This window comes from Takifugu rubripes, chromosome 7 (assembly GCF_901000725.2).
Source record: "Takifugu rubripes chromosome 7, fTakRub1.2, whole genome shotgun sequence".
Lineage (NCBI taxonomy): Eukaryota > Metazoa > Chordata > Actinopteri > Tetraodontiformes > Tetraodontidae > Takifugu > Takifugu rubripes.
The window spans coordinates 8,220,794-8,238,170 of NC_042291.1; the positions used below are offsets into that span (position 1 = coordinate 8,220,794).

At 43.6% G+C, this 17,377-nt stretch overlaps 1 protein-coding gene across 13 annotated transcripts in view; it reads left to right on the forward strand.

Moving 5' to 3' along the window:
• LOC101078378 (plectin-like) overlaps positions 1–17,377 on the forward strand; it is an 82,379-nt gene that overhangs the window by 33,097 nt on the left and 31,905 nt on the right. For 2 of the 13 annotated variants that reach the window (XM_029838559.1, XM_029838560.1), the window contains exon 1: positions 3,259–6,778. The exons of 6 other annotated variants lie outside the window; for them this stretch is intronic. In XM_029838559.1, the coding sequence (XP_029694419.1) occupies positions 3,634–6,778 (3,145 nt within the window). In that variant the 5' untranslated portion in view covers positions 3,259–3,633. Of the gene's footprint in view, positions 1–3,258; positions 6,779–10,901; positions 10,933–11,726; positions 11,904–14,571; positions 14,803–17,377 lie in introns of those variants that run through there. 5 more of the 13 variants (XM_029838572.1, XM_029838573.1, XM_029838567.1 and 2 more) reach the window with 3 other exon arrangements.

Consider the following 17,377-nt stretch of genomic DNA (forward strand, 5'->3'; position numbering starts at 1 on the left):
AACAGTAAAGAAACTCTCTCCATCCACCGTAATTTGCCTCTTTTTACCTCCAACAACAGTTTATTGTTTAATTTTGTGGCAGGGCGAGGAATGCCAAAGACACCTCTGCTGTCTGCTTTCACAATCACCAGCTCGCTACAGTGCGTCTTTGTCTGAAGCCAATCTGCAGTTTTACACACTTCTTCGACTTTGTTTTAGGTGGAAACGTTTATTAGCTTTTTTAAAAAATACGTCTGGCACCATCTTGGTTTAACTACGCTCACGGTAAAATATTTTCCTTCTATAAGTCAGACCATATCCCCCCATATCAGTCGCCTGGCGGCTAAAAAGGAGTCATTACCATGGGTTAATTCCTGGAAACTTTATACCTCTCACTTTTCAAAGACTACTTTCTCCAGCTTCGGTTGACACTGCTCTCCGTGCTGTCACATTCAAATATCCATCATGGTTGTGGAGAGATGGATTAAGGTCTTGTATGCAGCCATTCATTACATTACAATTGGCATGTCAAGCCTGGATTTATCCAGATGAGCTCTACAGGCTGTTCAATTTGCATTATTTCATGACAAGAACAAATGTTGCTTTAAAGTTATTATAATATGAAAATATAATATTAATCTATGGTGCTATTTAAAACTTCAACTTCTTAAAATGAGTAACTGAATGTAATTATGCGTATCAACATTTTTACAGATCATTGTCAATTTCTTGTCATTTCATTGCTTCCTTTGCCATGTTATTGTTATGATACCTATTAAGGTTCTTGCATACCAATATCATAGAACATTCATGTGACACCATTAAAACTGACTACTAGGGAGGCTTGGTGGTGACCTTCTGCCTCCATTAAGTATTGCTTACATCCTCTAATTTTAGCAGATTCCTGAGTTGGAGGTGTTTGTGATCTAACATATGTCACCTCTGTAGGGAGCACAGCTGTCCCCCCGCTCCTGTAGCCATACACCGCCTAGAGCCAGGCTCCTTCAATGAATATGGGTGTTTCATCCGATTATTATTCTGCAAAATGATTCCTATAAAACTAACTGCTGGTGTTTAATCACTAAGCTTTTCAGGTTCTTTATTTTTACTCATTGAGGACACATGATTCTCACCTGTAACGTAAGAACTTTGCATTGATCGGTAAGACAGATTTTGCTGACCTTTGCTTTCCTAGGAAGAGGCAGGAGTGGCTTGAATCTGATAACCGAGCCTACAGCCCCCGAGCATTGGGCCCTTACAACAGGCTAATCGCCAGCCACCAAGAAGTAGTGACAAGTCTATTCTGAGTTCCGAGGAGGTCTGAATCATTGAAGCGGAGGTGGAATATGGCAGCCATTCCTCAAACCTTTATCAGCATTTGTAACACCTTGACTGAATTTTGTAGTATCTGCACATCCAGGATCTGTTTATAGGCTGAACAAAATTAGATGCTCATTGGTGCTGCATTGAATTCAAATGCCATCTGCCTCTCAGTCTGCCTCTGGTCATTTATTAATAAGTAGAAAATGCCACCTGAAACCTTCGTGCAGCTAGAATCTCCATGTCCCTGTGATAAAATAATTCTCTTCAAGCTGGCATTTTTTAATAATTGGATGGCTAAAGGAAACAGAACTCAAGCAAGAATAAGGGTCAGGATGGGAACTTATGAGTTCACTGAACACTTTGTGCACAAACAGTGCATGAAATCACTGATATGTGGCCAAAAGATCAAGTCACCATGCTCAGTGATTTTGATTACAGAGGAACAGTGTACTCTAGGCTTAGATCATAAAAAAGATGAACCAGTCATTTCAAAATTTACATAAATACTTCAGGCTTGCAGAGACAACTTTGGCTTGCTGCTGCCACCTTCGGCCCTTTCAATCCCTTCCAGGCAAATAAGCACATGCCCTTGATAAAAAGATTGTTTCGTAATGTGAAGGAATGTTTTTTACCACCTAGATATTTGTCAATGTAAATAACACCGCTCCCATTATCCGTGCTGACCCTTGTACGGTACAGCAAAGAAAGCACAGGACTTATAGAAGGCAGTTCAGAACTTATGCGCTATAGGTGGAGAATACACAGGTACAAGCAAAACATGTGATTAAACGTCTTTGTGTAAGGCAACGTTGAAATATCGCCATCACAGTTCAGTAATAAACCGTGGCTTCAGAATACGTGGCTGCAGGATACACCAGAGAGACAGAAGGGTTGACGTAGAAGTGGCTCCCCTCATTTGACTGTTGCCATGGAAAATAGAATAAACACACTCGCTCTGCTAGTGTTTCCCAGTAAAATCATGTGTGGGGAATGCATCAGCCCACCAATGCTAAAGTTTCGCAACCACAGTTCCAACACGGTGCAGCACGTTTATTCTGCTCTGTATCCTTTTTTTTTTTCAATGGGATGAGTCAACAGGTTGTATCCAGCATGGCCCTGCCTTCAGTTTAGTTTTTACTACCCATGAGGGGACACTTTCACTGACACACAGAGACGAGTTAGAGACAGATGTACAGCAGGGAGAAGCGATCTAGAGAAAGAAATCCGATATCATGTTCCTCTGAAAAGGTTAGCTATAATGTGCACTTCTTTATATAGTTGTGCAAGAGAGATCTTTGGTTCCCTGCTAAATCGAGTTACGAAGTCTTCGGCTGATTTACAGACAGTTGCATCATTGTAATGACTCCTTCTTAGAAATAGTGATTAGACCATGTAGTTTCCTCTGTTGGTGACTTGGAGACCTTTCAAACAAACACAGTTAATAATAGAATTTAGATTAATATTAGTTAAGGCATTCGTCATATGCCTATAGAACTAGTCCAAAAAAGACTCTTCTTTAAATATTGCTGGACTACATTACACATGTTGTACACTGAAACCGGCATAAAAGTGCTAGAGGAGGCCATGGGAAGGATAGTTTTCTTAATCTCAGACTCTGTATCTGACTGCTGCACCCCAGCCGGTTCCAACATTGTGTTTATAGGTGTGTGTACATTATAGGAGGTGTGTGCATTGGTGTGTGGGTGTGTATCTACGTAAAAGTCACAGCGTCACGGCACATGTGTCCAGACGCACTTACTACCGTGTATGCTTGCGCCATTCATTCAGGAATAATAGTTTTCTCAAGAGCTCATTTTATATTGGGCAACTCTCTGTCACTTTTATGGCTTCCAGCTTCCTGCTGCACTATTTGCTTTAGTGAGAATTTTTTTCCGTGCGATTTTTTTTCGCCCTAAGAAACACAGAGAGGGTAGGAGGAGCCGTGCTGAAGAGTGTGCCTCACACTCTCTCTCTCGCTCACACTCCCTCTCTTCCATTCTGTCATTGCCATCTCGGCAGTACGGAGACTGTTCATTCCTGGCCACGCTGATTTTAAGAAACAGAAACTTCTACCTGGAGTCTGATTCCACAGAGGAACAACCTTTTCTGCACGATATTTAAGGGATCAACACGAAAAAGGAGGAAAGAAAAGGAAAGAAATATTGCATGGATTTATTTTTTCCACCTCCTTTGAATGTGTTAAGAACCACGTGACAGCTGGTTTTGCCACTGGAACCTTTCAAGGAAACAAGGTGTGATATTCTCTTATTTATCTTGCCTCTGTGTCATTGGTTAGTTTTACTTTAGGGTAATAAATTAATAGAGAGCACAATGGTTGCTGGAATGCTGATGCCCCTGCGGGATCTGAGGGCCATCTATGAAGTCTTATTTCGAGATGGTGTCATGGTGGCCAAAAAGGATAAGAGGCCACAAACCAAGCACCCTGAGATAGAAGGTGTGAGCAATCTTCAAGTTATGCGTGCCATGGGGTCTCTTAAATCTAGAGGATTTGTAAAGGAGACATTTGCCTGGAGGCATTTCTACTGGTACCTGACCAATGAGGGCATTGTTTACCTGCGTGAATACCTCCACCTGCCCCCTGAAATTGTTCCAGCATCCCTGCAGAGAGTGAGAAAGCCAGCAGCAACCCTGGCCATAGCCCACCGTGCCGCACGGGTGCAATCTGTGGAAGGTCCTACATCATACGTTCCTAAACCAGGGCGCAGGGTGGAAGCAGAGAGTCGGGAGGCTCTGGTTGATCGTCAGGGATACCGCCACAAAATGATGGGTCCAGGAGAAAGTGAGAGCTTCATTGATAGGGCCCCCAAATTTAGGGGTCGCCCACTGGCTGCTGAACCAGTCAGACCAAAAGCCTCATGGGAAGTAGACCAACAGCAGTCTATGTTTAGGAAAGGTGACGGCCTCAGAAGTGAAGCAGCTGTGATGGAGGAAAGGTTAATAAAAAGAGCCTCTTCTCAACAGCGTGACGTAAACAGCGAGAAGACAGTAATAAAATCACTGGAAAGGAAAGTGTCAACGGCCCAGAATGAGAAAGCTGCCCAAATCCAAATACCACAGTCAAAACCGAATGTGTCGCAGATTACTTTTGCTTCACTTTCCTCCAAAACAGGCCGACCATTAACTGTAGACGCTGTTACCGAGGCAGCAGGTGCGCCGGCACCAAATGTGTCAAGAGAAGCCAAAGTGGAGGTCAAGATCATTGATGAGCCGTCTTTCAAGTCCAGTAAAATGGCCACAAGCAAATCAGTTATCACAAGCTTTCCGGATAAAGACCTCAAAGAAGAGAAGACAAAGCAGGTAGCCGCTGAGCCAGTTAGCCAAAAGATAAATGTGGATCCAGTTAAAGTAGAGATAAAGGCTAAGGCTGAAAAAACAAGTGATAGGAAAGTCATTGCACCTTCTGTCATCACAAAAGATGTCAAGGAAGAGAAGCTTCAAAAAGTGTCAGCTAAACCTACAGAAGCAAAGACTTCAGTTGAATCTAAAAATGACCAAGAAAAAGTCACAACAACTGCCAAAGTACCAGTCCCTCAAGAGAGCACCAACCCACCTGACACTACCCCCACTGAGGTAGCTTTACCCACTGTGGACATGAAGAAGTTCTCTATTGTTAAAATGATCCAGGAACCTGAGGTGACCTCAGTGATTATATCCGCAAAGTCCCAAAGTGGCAAAGTACCCCAGAAGACTATGGTGGATAAGTCATCAATAGTTGACGTTGAATCTACGGCAACAACTCTCCCAACACCAGCAGGTGCTGAAGAAAAAGGGCCCACCAATGGAAACATTATCGTGACAGAGGTAATAACAAAACAGGAGAAAAGGGTTGTCAAGGCGATGCCGCAAGTTCTGAAAATGTCAGTTGAAGGCCCCACACTGGATATTGCTTCACCACAGCTCGATCAAAGCACTGTGACCGCAGAGGTGGTTAAGGAACCCAAACATGTGGTCGAGGGAACCTCTAAATCAAAAAAGAAGAAAAGGAAATCCCCAGGTGAAACCACAGAGAAGGAAAACCTCTCTACAGAAAAACCACCAGAAAAAGTGACTGAAGAAAGCCTTGAAATCACACCTCAGGGCACCTCGCAGACATTGGTCGTGTGTACCAGCACAAAGACGAGGAAGACATTGCATGTTTCAGAGAGTAAAACTGTGGTTGAAATGACCATTGATGAGAGAAAAATTCCCGAAGTATCTCATGAGAAGCCCATGATAGAAGTTACTAAACAACCTGTAGCTCTACTAAACTCAGATGTGATCCCAATAGTGCCCCCAGTGGATATTCCTGCTGGTGCAGAAGTTAAAAAGCAAGTTGAGGTGATGATTGTAAATGAAAAAACCAAGGGACCAGTATGCCCTGAGAACCAATTAAACATTGAATTGCCCCGTGCAGAGCCAGTGAAATCGGAGGAGCTGGCTGTCACCACGGTGGAAAAAGTGTTGGTGCAGAAAATAACTAAAGTGCAGCTCATAGAAGGAGGCCCTGACACTGAAGGGGGAAAAAAACCTTCTCAAGATCCGATTATCCCAAGGAAAGATGCAGAAGAACCATCGAAGACTAAGAAAAAAGGCAGAGCTAAAAAACAGAGTAAGGAACCGCTGTTAGAAGCAAAGAACGCAGAAGCGCTGCCGTCTGCTCACATTACGTCACTGCCTGAGGCTATAGTTACAGACTGCCCTGTCATGGCCTCTGAACCGAGAGAAGTGAGCCTTCCTTTAGCGATGACTCCTGAAATAATTTGCAGAGAGGAAACCATGCAGGCAGCAGCTGTGCTCGCTGAGGCCCCATCAGACAAAAGGGAGGCGGAGCCAGCACTGCCCTCTGCAGAAAAAATCAAGCGGGAGGTTCCGAAACCAGAAACATCCTGCGCTTTGAGGGAAGCGCACACGGCCACAGAATCTGTAACACTAGTGGCAGCAGCACAGGCAGCTGTAGCTCAGGCCAGCCCACTAGCAAAGCAAGAGGAGCCTCCCAAAGTTGCACAACATTCAGCCAGTGAGGCAGCAGAGCGCAGCACAGGGAAAAGCCGCTCTCCTTCGGAGGCCTCAAAGCCAGAGGAAGCGAAGAAGAGAGACGCGAAGGACACACCCTCTACCTGTGTCACAGCAACAGCAGCTTGTTCTGACCCACCTCACCTTGGACAGACATCTGAGTCCACAATTTCTGGTGCAGACGAGGCCGCCATGAGGAAGAAAATAGTTGTGGTTGAAGAAATAGTTGAGGTGAAGAAGCTCATTAGTCCGCAGGCGGCTGAAGCACAGCCACCGGCTGCATCTGTAAAACCTGAGGAGGAGGCAGAGGAACTGGACCTGGATGTTCTGGAAGCACTTGCCATAGAGCGGGCACTTTTGTCAGGGGCAGCAGGGGCTCAAGTGCAGGGTGCCTCACCTGATGATGAATGGGACCACTCTCTTCAGGAACCAGAGGAGAAGACATGGCCCAACTTCATTGAAGGTTTGTTTAAACCTACACAGTGACCTAATCTACTTCCTGGTCCCTTTTCTCTTGCTGCATGCGTTGTAGTTGCACTCTCATGTGGGTTTTAACTGTTGTTTGAAGTGTGGGAGGTCTTAGGTGGGGTACTTGGTCATGCCTCTGTAGTTGCTCTTCAACATTTTTGCTTCGCAGCGCGGCTGCCCCATCTGACTTCTCTGTCAGCGTTTTACTTTGAATGAATTTAATTACAACGTTGCTCAAGATCAAATGTTGGGGTGAACAGCCTCTAGTTGGTGCACTTGGTGGTCACTCTGGAATAGTTTCAGTGGTCCCAGTGAGATGTAGCTGCAGTCATGGGAATGTTTAAAGAGTCAGTGACACATTTACGGGAACATCGTTAGCTTCCACGTGAGCTTTTTGACACAAGGGCTCCACCTTAAATCACCTTAAATTCACATTGAAAAGCTCACGTCAAAGCATTTCAGTATTGACTGTATTTAACGCAGTCTTTCATTCAGTTGTAGTGCATGTTAATATATCAAACAAATCAAACTGAAACATCAAACCTTCTGAGGGTGTGGCATTCTAGTTTTGCCTTGTAAGAAGTTGAACACTGGATATGTTGCAGTCAAATCAGTTACCCCCGCAGCCATCAGTGTATTTGCCAGATGAGATTATACAGACCTGTTGCCATTTCAAGAAGGTGGGGCTGTTTGCGGAGATTCTGCCTCGCCTGTTTCCTGCAGGGAGCGTTCTGCAGGAGTTACTGGCCGAGACGGAGAGGTGTGGTGCTTTTGGGAGACTTTCTCCTCTTTGCACCATTAATGTCCGCGTCCTTGGCCCTATTTCTTATGTTCTGAACCTGATTCGAGTTATGTTTTCAGTCAGGGTGATAGAAGATAAGCATGTGCCTTGCAGACTGCTATGAAGCGGTGTGTGGAGGATATGGAAAGAATGTGAAGAATGTGATGATAGTGGTAATCACCGTCCTCCTCTGCTGGATCTTGTAAATAACAGAAATGACAGCTGTAGTCAAAATGTGAAAAAGGTGCATTTTAATGGCTGCTTCTGCTGAAGTGAAACTCAAGAGAATTCATCTCATGATGCCTTTTCATACCCTCATGACACTAAATATGATTTGTATTTCACAACTTGAAGTTGTAAATATTGTTTTTGGAACTAGCGTGCTCATGTTGGCCAGAGCCAGGCTCGGACACGGGCGTTGTCCATGGGCGTGAGAGGAGAAAGACTCAGGAAGTTGCAATAGCCTGCTCACAGCTACATGGCTGTTGTTTGTTTCCACATGTGACAGCCTATCTGGATTCAATTAGCGTCATAATTCTTTTATTCAGTCTGTGATCTCCATTAGGAGAATGAATGGTCACCGATGTTGTGTGCAGTAATTAGACATTGTATATATAGTATATATTACACATATATTAAACAAAGAAATCATTTGAGACTCAAGTTCACAACTAACATAATTGTCATTTTCCAGTTACCCTGTTTGTTTTCTTTTGTAATTGTCATTGTGCTGTTCTGTTGGGACATTATCTAAACTGATCACATGGTCAGCTGACCAAAGCACTTGCTGACCCGCTGCTGACATCTGCTGTCCATTACCAACCATTGTCATCTCACGTTTCATTACCACGCAACTCACACATACGTCTCCATGCACACCCTCTATAAACCTGGCTCTCTGCTCATGTTCTTGTTTTTGTCAATCATACTTGTCATTCGCCAGATTGTCTGTTATGTTGCAGTTTCCAGCTTTGATGGGGAGGGGATCAAACTGCTTCAGTGCCTTGATACTAGTGAGGAAGGCATTCTGGTACGCTGGTTAATTAAGTAGCTGTCAGCAACAGGCTCGTTTATAGCCTGATATTGTTGCACTTAGGTAACCCCACTTTTGCCATCCTATAAATTGTTTATACTTATGTAGAAACTGGGAACTAGAGGTACAAAAAATGTGCAGCTTTCTAAAGAGCTGTCTCCTTCATTGTGCTCCAAACCAATCAAGGAAAAAAAAAATCTTTATTTAACAGTTTTAATCACCAGATCTCAAAGTGCTCACAGGAATTTAATTTATTTGGAGAATAAACTGGTTTAATTTCCCGCATTAAAGATTTCTAATTTGCTATTCGGCATAATGTAGAAGAAATCTCCACTCCTTTACTTGAACATTGAAACCAAATCCTGGAACATTTATGAGCTCGAACTACGGTATCTTATTTGCCATTGTAAAGCAGTCTCGGTTGCTAATGCTATGCTAACAATCACAAACTGCTGCGTATCAAATTCAGCTGCAGCGAGCTGAAGGGCAGTAACACCGAATCACATATTATCATCTTTGGAAAAACCCTGGAAACAAAGAGATCCATAACATGTGGAATGTATTTAGGGTTTGGTCTACATACTGATGACGTTAGTCATTTTCCCAAGGTGGGCCATATTTCTGGGGTGGACTATTCCAACTTTTGTTACCAAAGGTTGCAGCAATCTTTAGGGTTTTCATTTATGTATTCTGCAGTCTAACCAAGCTTTTAACTTTCATGCACACAACCCATCGAGGATTCTTTCATGCAGGAACCACACACCACCTTTTGGACTAATTGTTAGCAGATGGCAGTGTTCAGGGATGTGACGCTCAGATAATGCCAGAGGTATCACCTTCCCCCAGGACAACAGCTTCAAATACCATGCAGCTATGTCCCTAACTCTAATGTTAGTCTCTGTCGTTTGTAAAGTTCAAAAGTTCGTAAAGGCATGCGAGGATGTTCAGGAAGGAATTCTCAGCAATCCTTTGTAAAGCCCCTACACAGTTTCTCAGTATAGCAACCCCTGGCTCATCCATCTATAGTGCCCACTTTTCATGAGCAAAGACAGTCCCAGCGGCGCTTTCCAGACACTGGCTGGAATTGCTTTTAGTGTTACAAGCAAAATGGAACCAGTTGTCAGCGCTACAGCTGACAGAGACATATTCATACATTACAATTGCTATATTTAGAGATTGTTGTGCATTACTTTGATCCCAAAAGTAATGGGGATGAACGCCGTGAGCTCCAATCATGCTAGTCTCCGTCAATCACTGACCTGATTGGGTGAATACGCTAGTAGTCTTGGCTCGTTTCAGTTTCCATTTACAGCTATTTCTGTTCCCTTAATGTCACAAATAGGGAATTTTTCCCCCCCGACAACATCATAATTATCCTGCTAAGATGGCATCAAGTACACAATCTATTTATAAGGAAAGACAACATAAGGAGATTGGTAACCTAAAATTCTGAGATGTGTCAAGTCATGATTTATTAATAGAGATGATTTCAAACAATGGACCAAAGTGCTGCTCAAAGGTAACCCTAAAGAAAAGGAATATGGGTGTAGAGACAGAAAATCGCATAATACAGTATGACCAACAATAATTTTGCAGAATGATAGAATTATGGGGGGGAAATGTAGTTCAGGAATAATGCCAGTGATGAGGGATAAGCCTTAAGATGTTCTTTAGCAATGGCGCCTCATTTGGTTGGATGATATCCACGAAATTCAGTTAAGTGGTGTTGGTGTCCTTTTAACTGCAGACAGTATTTTATCCTGAAGATGACTGTAGCATCTGTTGACCATGTTAGTCATGGGTTGTGCTTCCTGGTTATAATATAATATAATGCACTTACCACCACCACATCATCATCATCATCATCATCATCAAAGATCAAAGTGGTGTGTGTGTGTGTGTGTGTGTGTGTGTGTGTGTGTGTGTGTGTGTGTGTGTGTGTGTGATGGGTGTGTCTCCATGGTGTGAGTGAGCCAAGTCTCTGCCAGAGCTCTTCCATCAGTTTCTAACTGTGACACGGTGTGATCATCTGGCTGTCAGGGATATTTATATCCCTCAGCCAGCTCCAGCCCTCTCCCCCCGACCACCCACCCCACTGCTCCTGTAAGCCCCTCACCCCCTCCTCTAAGTTGTCGTCCCGCCTCCCCTGGCCATGGGAGAGCGGGCTGACAGATCCAAGCAGCAGGCACAGCCTGTCAAAATTCAACACGGGGAGAAACAGGCAGTTCAGAGCAAACAAACAGGACCATCTCCTGTCCACTTCATTCCCCCTTGGTCCAGCTCTCCTTTGTCCCGGCCGTCCTCTTCCTCTACATTTAGATGAAGATCATACCCGGTAGGTTCTCAGAGTGGTGGTGCTGTGGCATGTCCGTCTGTCTTTAACCTTGGTTCTCTGGCAGGCAGCTCGGTGTTTTTGGCAAACGCACCATGTGATTCGTGTGTTTCCGATCCAGGAACAAATACGCGCACGAACGCACGCATCAACATTTAACAACTCCCGACTACAGGCGCACTATTCGTGTTCCATATTTAAACCCCAATGTGATACTGACCGGAATAATGAGCGAGGCTGGCAACGCTCATGATTTCCACTCGTTTGACGGCTTTCGTGGGGAAAAGTGTTGATGGCAGGAGTGAGCGGGACAATGTCACCTCTGCCCACACAGCCACAAACATCTACATGAGGTGTCTTCAGTTTGGGTTTAATCTGTTTGGCATTTACACTTTCTTTTAAGTCATAGCTGGTCATATTCTCTATCCCATCAAGCCACTCTAAATGTGATTGTTTGGAAGTCAGGAAAATTAAAGGTGTTCCTGTTTATATTATAGATATTAACACTATTCCCTTTATCAGGATTTCTCACGGAGGCCGTGCTGAGTCTTTTGGACTGACTGTTAAACAAACTCGCTCATCCAGCCTGTAATTGTTTTGCTCACATGACGCATTAAGAAGGAAGATCAATACTCTTGTAAAGCCGTTGATTGTTCTCGGAACTTTTTTCCACTTTAAAAACAGCTGAACAAACAGAAGAGAAACACACTGGGAGCGCTCACTCCAGACTGGAGGAATTCCTGCTCTCTTTTTTTAAAAGGCCCCGCCACACCCACTTTGGCCCCGCTCCTCTCACGGTAAAGGCCCACCTGTCACCACTGCCTGGTCCTCTCATCCCTACAGGCTTGTTACTGTCTGTCTGACCTAGCAAATGCTTGCAAATCCCCGGGGACTCACTCTCCCCACCCTGGTGATTTTCGGGCACTTACTCACCCTGATTGTATTCTGGCGCTTAAGAAAACACAAGAGAGAAGGTAAGACAGCTGTGGGATATTGTTTCTGTGTGAAGGTTAAGTAAGCAATGACAGGATCGTGGAGGATCAAGGATCAGGGCTCAGTAGTCGGACGTTTAAGGTGTTAGTTTTATCTCAAGGTTTAGGCGAAGGTGCCAGCTGCCATTTTTTGTTAAGGATCTGTTCTTACTGTTAACTACAGAGCCATTATTCCTCATTACACTGAGACAGCGTGGGAGACATGCTTTGAGTCCAAGGGCCCTGAGGCTGGTAGCCTAGAAAGTCAACCATTCCAGGCTGTACCGAAATAATTTCTATTGTTGTGTATGCTGTGGAAAAACTCCCTTAACAGTTTCCTGCTAAACAAGTCTAGTCAATTTAAAGTAGAAAGTAGTGCTCAGTAATAGTTTCTTCAGTGAAGTTTTCTTCAAAATCACCCATTGAAAATCTATCCAAAACCAGCTAAATATGAGTAAATGATAATTACGAAATATGGGTTTTCATCAAATAAAGGCTTGCATTGATTCGCATATTTACCAGTCTCATGTTACAATTTTAACGTTAAGGTAAACGCACGCTGCCTGAGCACAGAGTGAAAGCCTAGAGGACAAAGACAACGTGTCTGGTGTCATGAGATGACGTCTGTTTATGGAAACTGAAATCAAAGTGAGTGAGGCAGTCTTCTAACAATACCTGCAGTGAACCCGAGTTAGCCTCTCGAAACGTGCAGCGTGATACTTTCTCCGCATTTGCGGTTCATTCGTTTGCAGTTGACACCTAACATTGATCGCCGAGTGTTTGATTTCTGTTTCTGTGATAACGGAAGTTTAATGCAGCTGCTCCCCCTGCTGATCCAGACCCCTCGGTCCAGGTCTGCCATGGAGCTTTTAGGACTTAGCGGTCCCGTTTTCCGCTGGCGTTCCTCCCGCACGATGACAGCCCACGCGCTCTTCCTAATCACTAGCTCCTCAGCCCCATCAGCGGCTGTCGCTATAGCAATTCAGCCTCTACTCCAGCTTCTGCGTTGAAGCGGTATTAACTTGCTTTTTCAGACCAGACTGGAATGAGATCAGCGGGAAGGTCATGAGGAAGGATGGAAGCAGGCTGTGAATATTATGCATCGTGCCAAAGGTGCTCTAGTGTGCATTCTGTAGCTGACCTTTGACACCTCATCTGTGTTTGTTTTTGGTTTCTTAGACTTCTAAAATTGGCCTCAGGGGCCCCGGAGAGGTTGTAGCAGTGCAGTTTTTTTCATGCTTGTCAGTTTAGCCATGACAGCGCCGTCATGTCTGACTTCCATTCATTTTGACTAAGTGAAGTCTTAAAATGCTCCCTCCCCCAGGCTGTTAACTGCACAAACCTGCGTTGCTGAAATGCCTGGTGACGAATATCCATCGCCTTTGAAGCAAAACATCCTGTTTGACTTGCTCGGAGCCCAGGGCCACATGATCCCACACTCTGCCGTGCAAAATGTTGGAGTTACTTGATTCGTGGAAAAAGTCCACATTCTTATTCCACGCCGGACTAATCCAACTCCCACTTACTGGTTTCCAGTGCGTGGAAAGAGAGAGAGATTTTTTCCAGTCCTCATGAAATGGCACACCACAATGAAGGCCGCTGGCAAACCAGTGGGCATGAGTCATAAAATAAACAGTGTACTCATGTCTCAGGGACTCAGGAGGTTCAGAAATCCTCTGGGAATACTGGAACTATGCTGATGTGGCAGAGATAAACAGTCGCAGAAACACTCACAGGGGATGTTAGGGCTTTTATTCATTAGTCACACAGGGACCTTGGAAACACATCCTATCCTGTTCTAAGGGACAGCTTGGATGGACTCCTTTGGGTTTCCATTTTCTGAACACTGTGAGTTTCCAACCAGTGGTGACTCTGCAGTGAGAGTCATTCCTCCCAGGACAGGAAATAGTCTTGCACATGGAGAATGGATCATTACTGGTATTCTAGAATATAACTTGAAAATACCCAATATAATTAGCTGGCCCCGCAGGGTGGACGGGTGTGACTCTCCTCAGATGAATTTCTATCACTGAAAATAATGCCATTTTATTCCATAAATTGCTGTAATTGGATCAACCTGTAAACAGGTCACCCACAAACATTTCTGTTTGTCGTCAGCGCAACATGTGAGAGGATCAGAGAGCATCCTCTGAGGTCAGAGGTTGCGGTCCTGTAAGTGGAGAGCACAGTTTATTTAGATCACTTTCCCTTTAAAACGGCACCTACAAGCAGCTCAGCTGTGCCCAGCGTCATAAATTATCACTTTCTAGAGTTACCTGCTGACAGTAGGTGAGCGTATTAGTATAAAATAACATGAGGGTTTTATTTATTTTTGTTTGTTTTCCCTATTTTGACTGGTAGAAATGATGTCATACTGGTTAATACAAGAACTTGTTGCAGAATCGGAGATGGTTTATGTTGCTTTCAGGCTGAGGCGTCACATAATCCACCATCCTGAAGCCTTGCTCAGAATACAAGTTCTGCATGTTAAAAGCAAACAAAAGAGATAGAAAAAATAAACACTAACTTCTGACACATGTCAGGGCTGAAATTTAGAAGCAGGAAATTTAAATTCATTGAAATGACCCTCCTCCCTGCGGCCGGTCTGAATAATATTTATAGTGTAAATATGTCAACCAGCACAAGTGTTGACATTCAATAAAATGCTTAGTTATCGTCAATCCGTGTTCTGGCTTAATGGAAGGGGGCAGGGCCAACTGCTCAGACCTGTGAAAGTCCTCCTTGTGTCCTCCTCACAACAGCTGAGTGACACGCCGGGCTCCCAGGAGGGGAACCCTCACCATGGCTGTGTCATGGAACCATGACCAAAGAAGTTTTCTGATTCTGATGAGCTTGTATGGAGAGAGAAGCAGATATTTGTACAGTAAGATGTGTTGCACAGGTGAGTGAATGAGAAGCCTTCGGACCAAGGTGGAGTTAGAGTGTTGTGTAAGTGTTGAGAAATCATGATTGTATAGGGACGCTCACAGAGGGCTCGGAGCACAGCGAGCGTCCGTGTTCTGTAAAATGTGATAAACCATTAGTTTCATGATCAAAGACAAATGCAGCAATGTGAAATCAGTTTAATCACACTTTTTTTCACTTACACTGTGATACTCTGTGGAAGAACAGAAGCAAAATGTGGAAGCAAGTAAATAATTTAACTTAAATGTATTAAATTAAATTGGAAAATATGATTATTTAATATTGTAAACTGATGGGGTTTGAGATTATATTTAGACTTTTGGAAAAACAGGACTCTGAGACTTGAGTTGAGGAACAAGTTTCTCTTCAGAATGTACAGCAGACAGGCTTTAGTTTTGTCCTAAAGGGGGCGCTGTGACACTGGGTCAAACAGCAAAGAAGAGTTCCCTTGGAATCATCTCTCTGACTGTTACTAGACGAAATTTACAATTTTCTGTTAGTGCTCAAATAATACTTTAACAACCACTCTGGAATGTATGTGATATTCCTATGGGAACTGCAGGAAGTTGAGGATTGAGACGTGACAAATTCAGATAAGATAGATTAGGTAGAGGATCACTGGGTTGCAGTTAATTTAGTTTATAATTTATGCCAGTCTCCCATCGATGAATCACCCTGACAGATAACAAGTTATGGCTGCTGCATTACCTTTATGAACTAGTTTAAAAGCCCCATGCCAGAATGATTAAATAAGTGTCTTATCTTAAACCCCCACGGAATCTCCGCGAAAGTGCGCACTATATTTTATTGCACAATTAACATTACACTACATTTTTGCAATTATGAATCATGATAATTATAGTAATTTTTTAGATGACACTGTGATAGTGGATTAGTGCTTAATTATGCCTTAATTATACTACTGAAGGAGGATTAAGGAAGTGTGTAGAATTCTGCAGCAATTTTTTTTTATTCTTGTTAGTCGATCAACAAACAGTAATTGTAGTAAAGTACTTGTTCTCTGGCGCCACCTACTGATCAGTAGCGTGATTGCTTTCTGGGAGGTAGGGACGCAGGGTGGTGTTCTCTTTTTCACGTCACAGCGGTCAGTAATGGGAGACTCCCCCACCCCTGTGTCTAAAAATACACCTCTGAGTCAAGGGGTAGTCATGGATCTGTGTTGATGTCGTCGCCATGGAAACATCACTCACTTCATTCAGGTTTCCCCCTTTTTTCCACATTTACTTGTGGTGTTTGGAAAGCACCAGGGATACAGTAGCGTATGGAAACCATAATAATGGGTTAAAAAAGCAAGAGCATACAATATCTGCTTTCAGGGCATAAATAAATCCTGCAGATTTATTAAAATTATATGAACTGGAAAATTATGGCGTCTGAATGAATTTATATTTTTGTTGTGCTGGTTTCTGCAGCTATATGGTCAATCTTTAATTTTGACATTTCAATCAGGAAGAATGATACTAAAAGCAGATATATAAGGGGAGAATTTATCTTTTCATCAGATGAACAAAGGAATATCTTTTGTTCCTTCATTTTTTTTTTAGACTAGAGGCAGAAGTACATGTTTTATTGTGACAACATTTCATTGCAAGTGAAGCAAACAAGACACTAAACAGTTGTAATTCCTCCCCACTCAAACCTTCAATCTTGTCATATTTACACTTACCGGACTGACTTAAAACATGGGCATAAAACATGATCAGTCGTGATTGCAAACATAATTCATGCTGTTGCGCTTGTTTATAGACACTTGTTTATAGACAATGACAGCACATATAGCATCCATCCATCCATCCATCCACCCATCCATCCATCCATCCATCCATCCACCCATCCATCCATCCACCCATCCATCCATCCATCCATCCATCCATCCATCCATCCATCCATCCATCCACCCATCCATCCATCCATCCATCCATCCATCCATCCATCCATCCACCCATCCATCCACCCATCCATCCATCCATCCACCCATCCATCCATCCATCCATCCATCCATCCATCCATCCATCCATCCATCCATCCATCCACCCACCCATCCATTCTTTGCTCTGGCCTGCAGAGGGAGACATCTGCTCTTTCATACTCTCCATTTAATCTTCTGCGGGGATTCTGTTTTTCACTCAAGGCTTCTGCACAGATAATCCTAAAGATCAGCACTGAGCTCAGTGAATATTTAAGATCTTTGTTAAAGTCAGATGTGAGCTGTGAGGGGAGCCTGTCATCACACATACTAACGCACACACAATACCTTCATTCTGCTCGGGCGTTGGTATAAAATACTCCATCTGGATGCGATGAGGGAGCAGCAAGCTGAGGCCTTAATGATACGTCTCTGTTTTCGGTGGAAAATCGTCGTGACTCAGTTGTTCCGCGCTTTCTGCGTTCGCATCCCTCCACATGCAGAAGTCCATCTCATTAAGCATCAGTGCGTATTGAAATATCAGAGTTGCGCTCCTGCGGATGCAGCCGGAGCTCCACACTGTGTTATAAATGAAAGTTTGCAGTTCCTGCAGTAAAGCCCACTA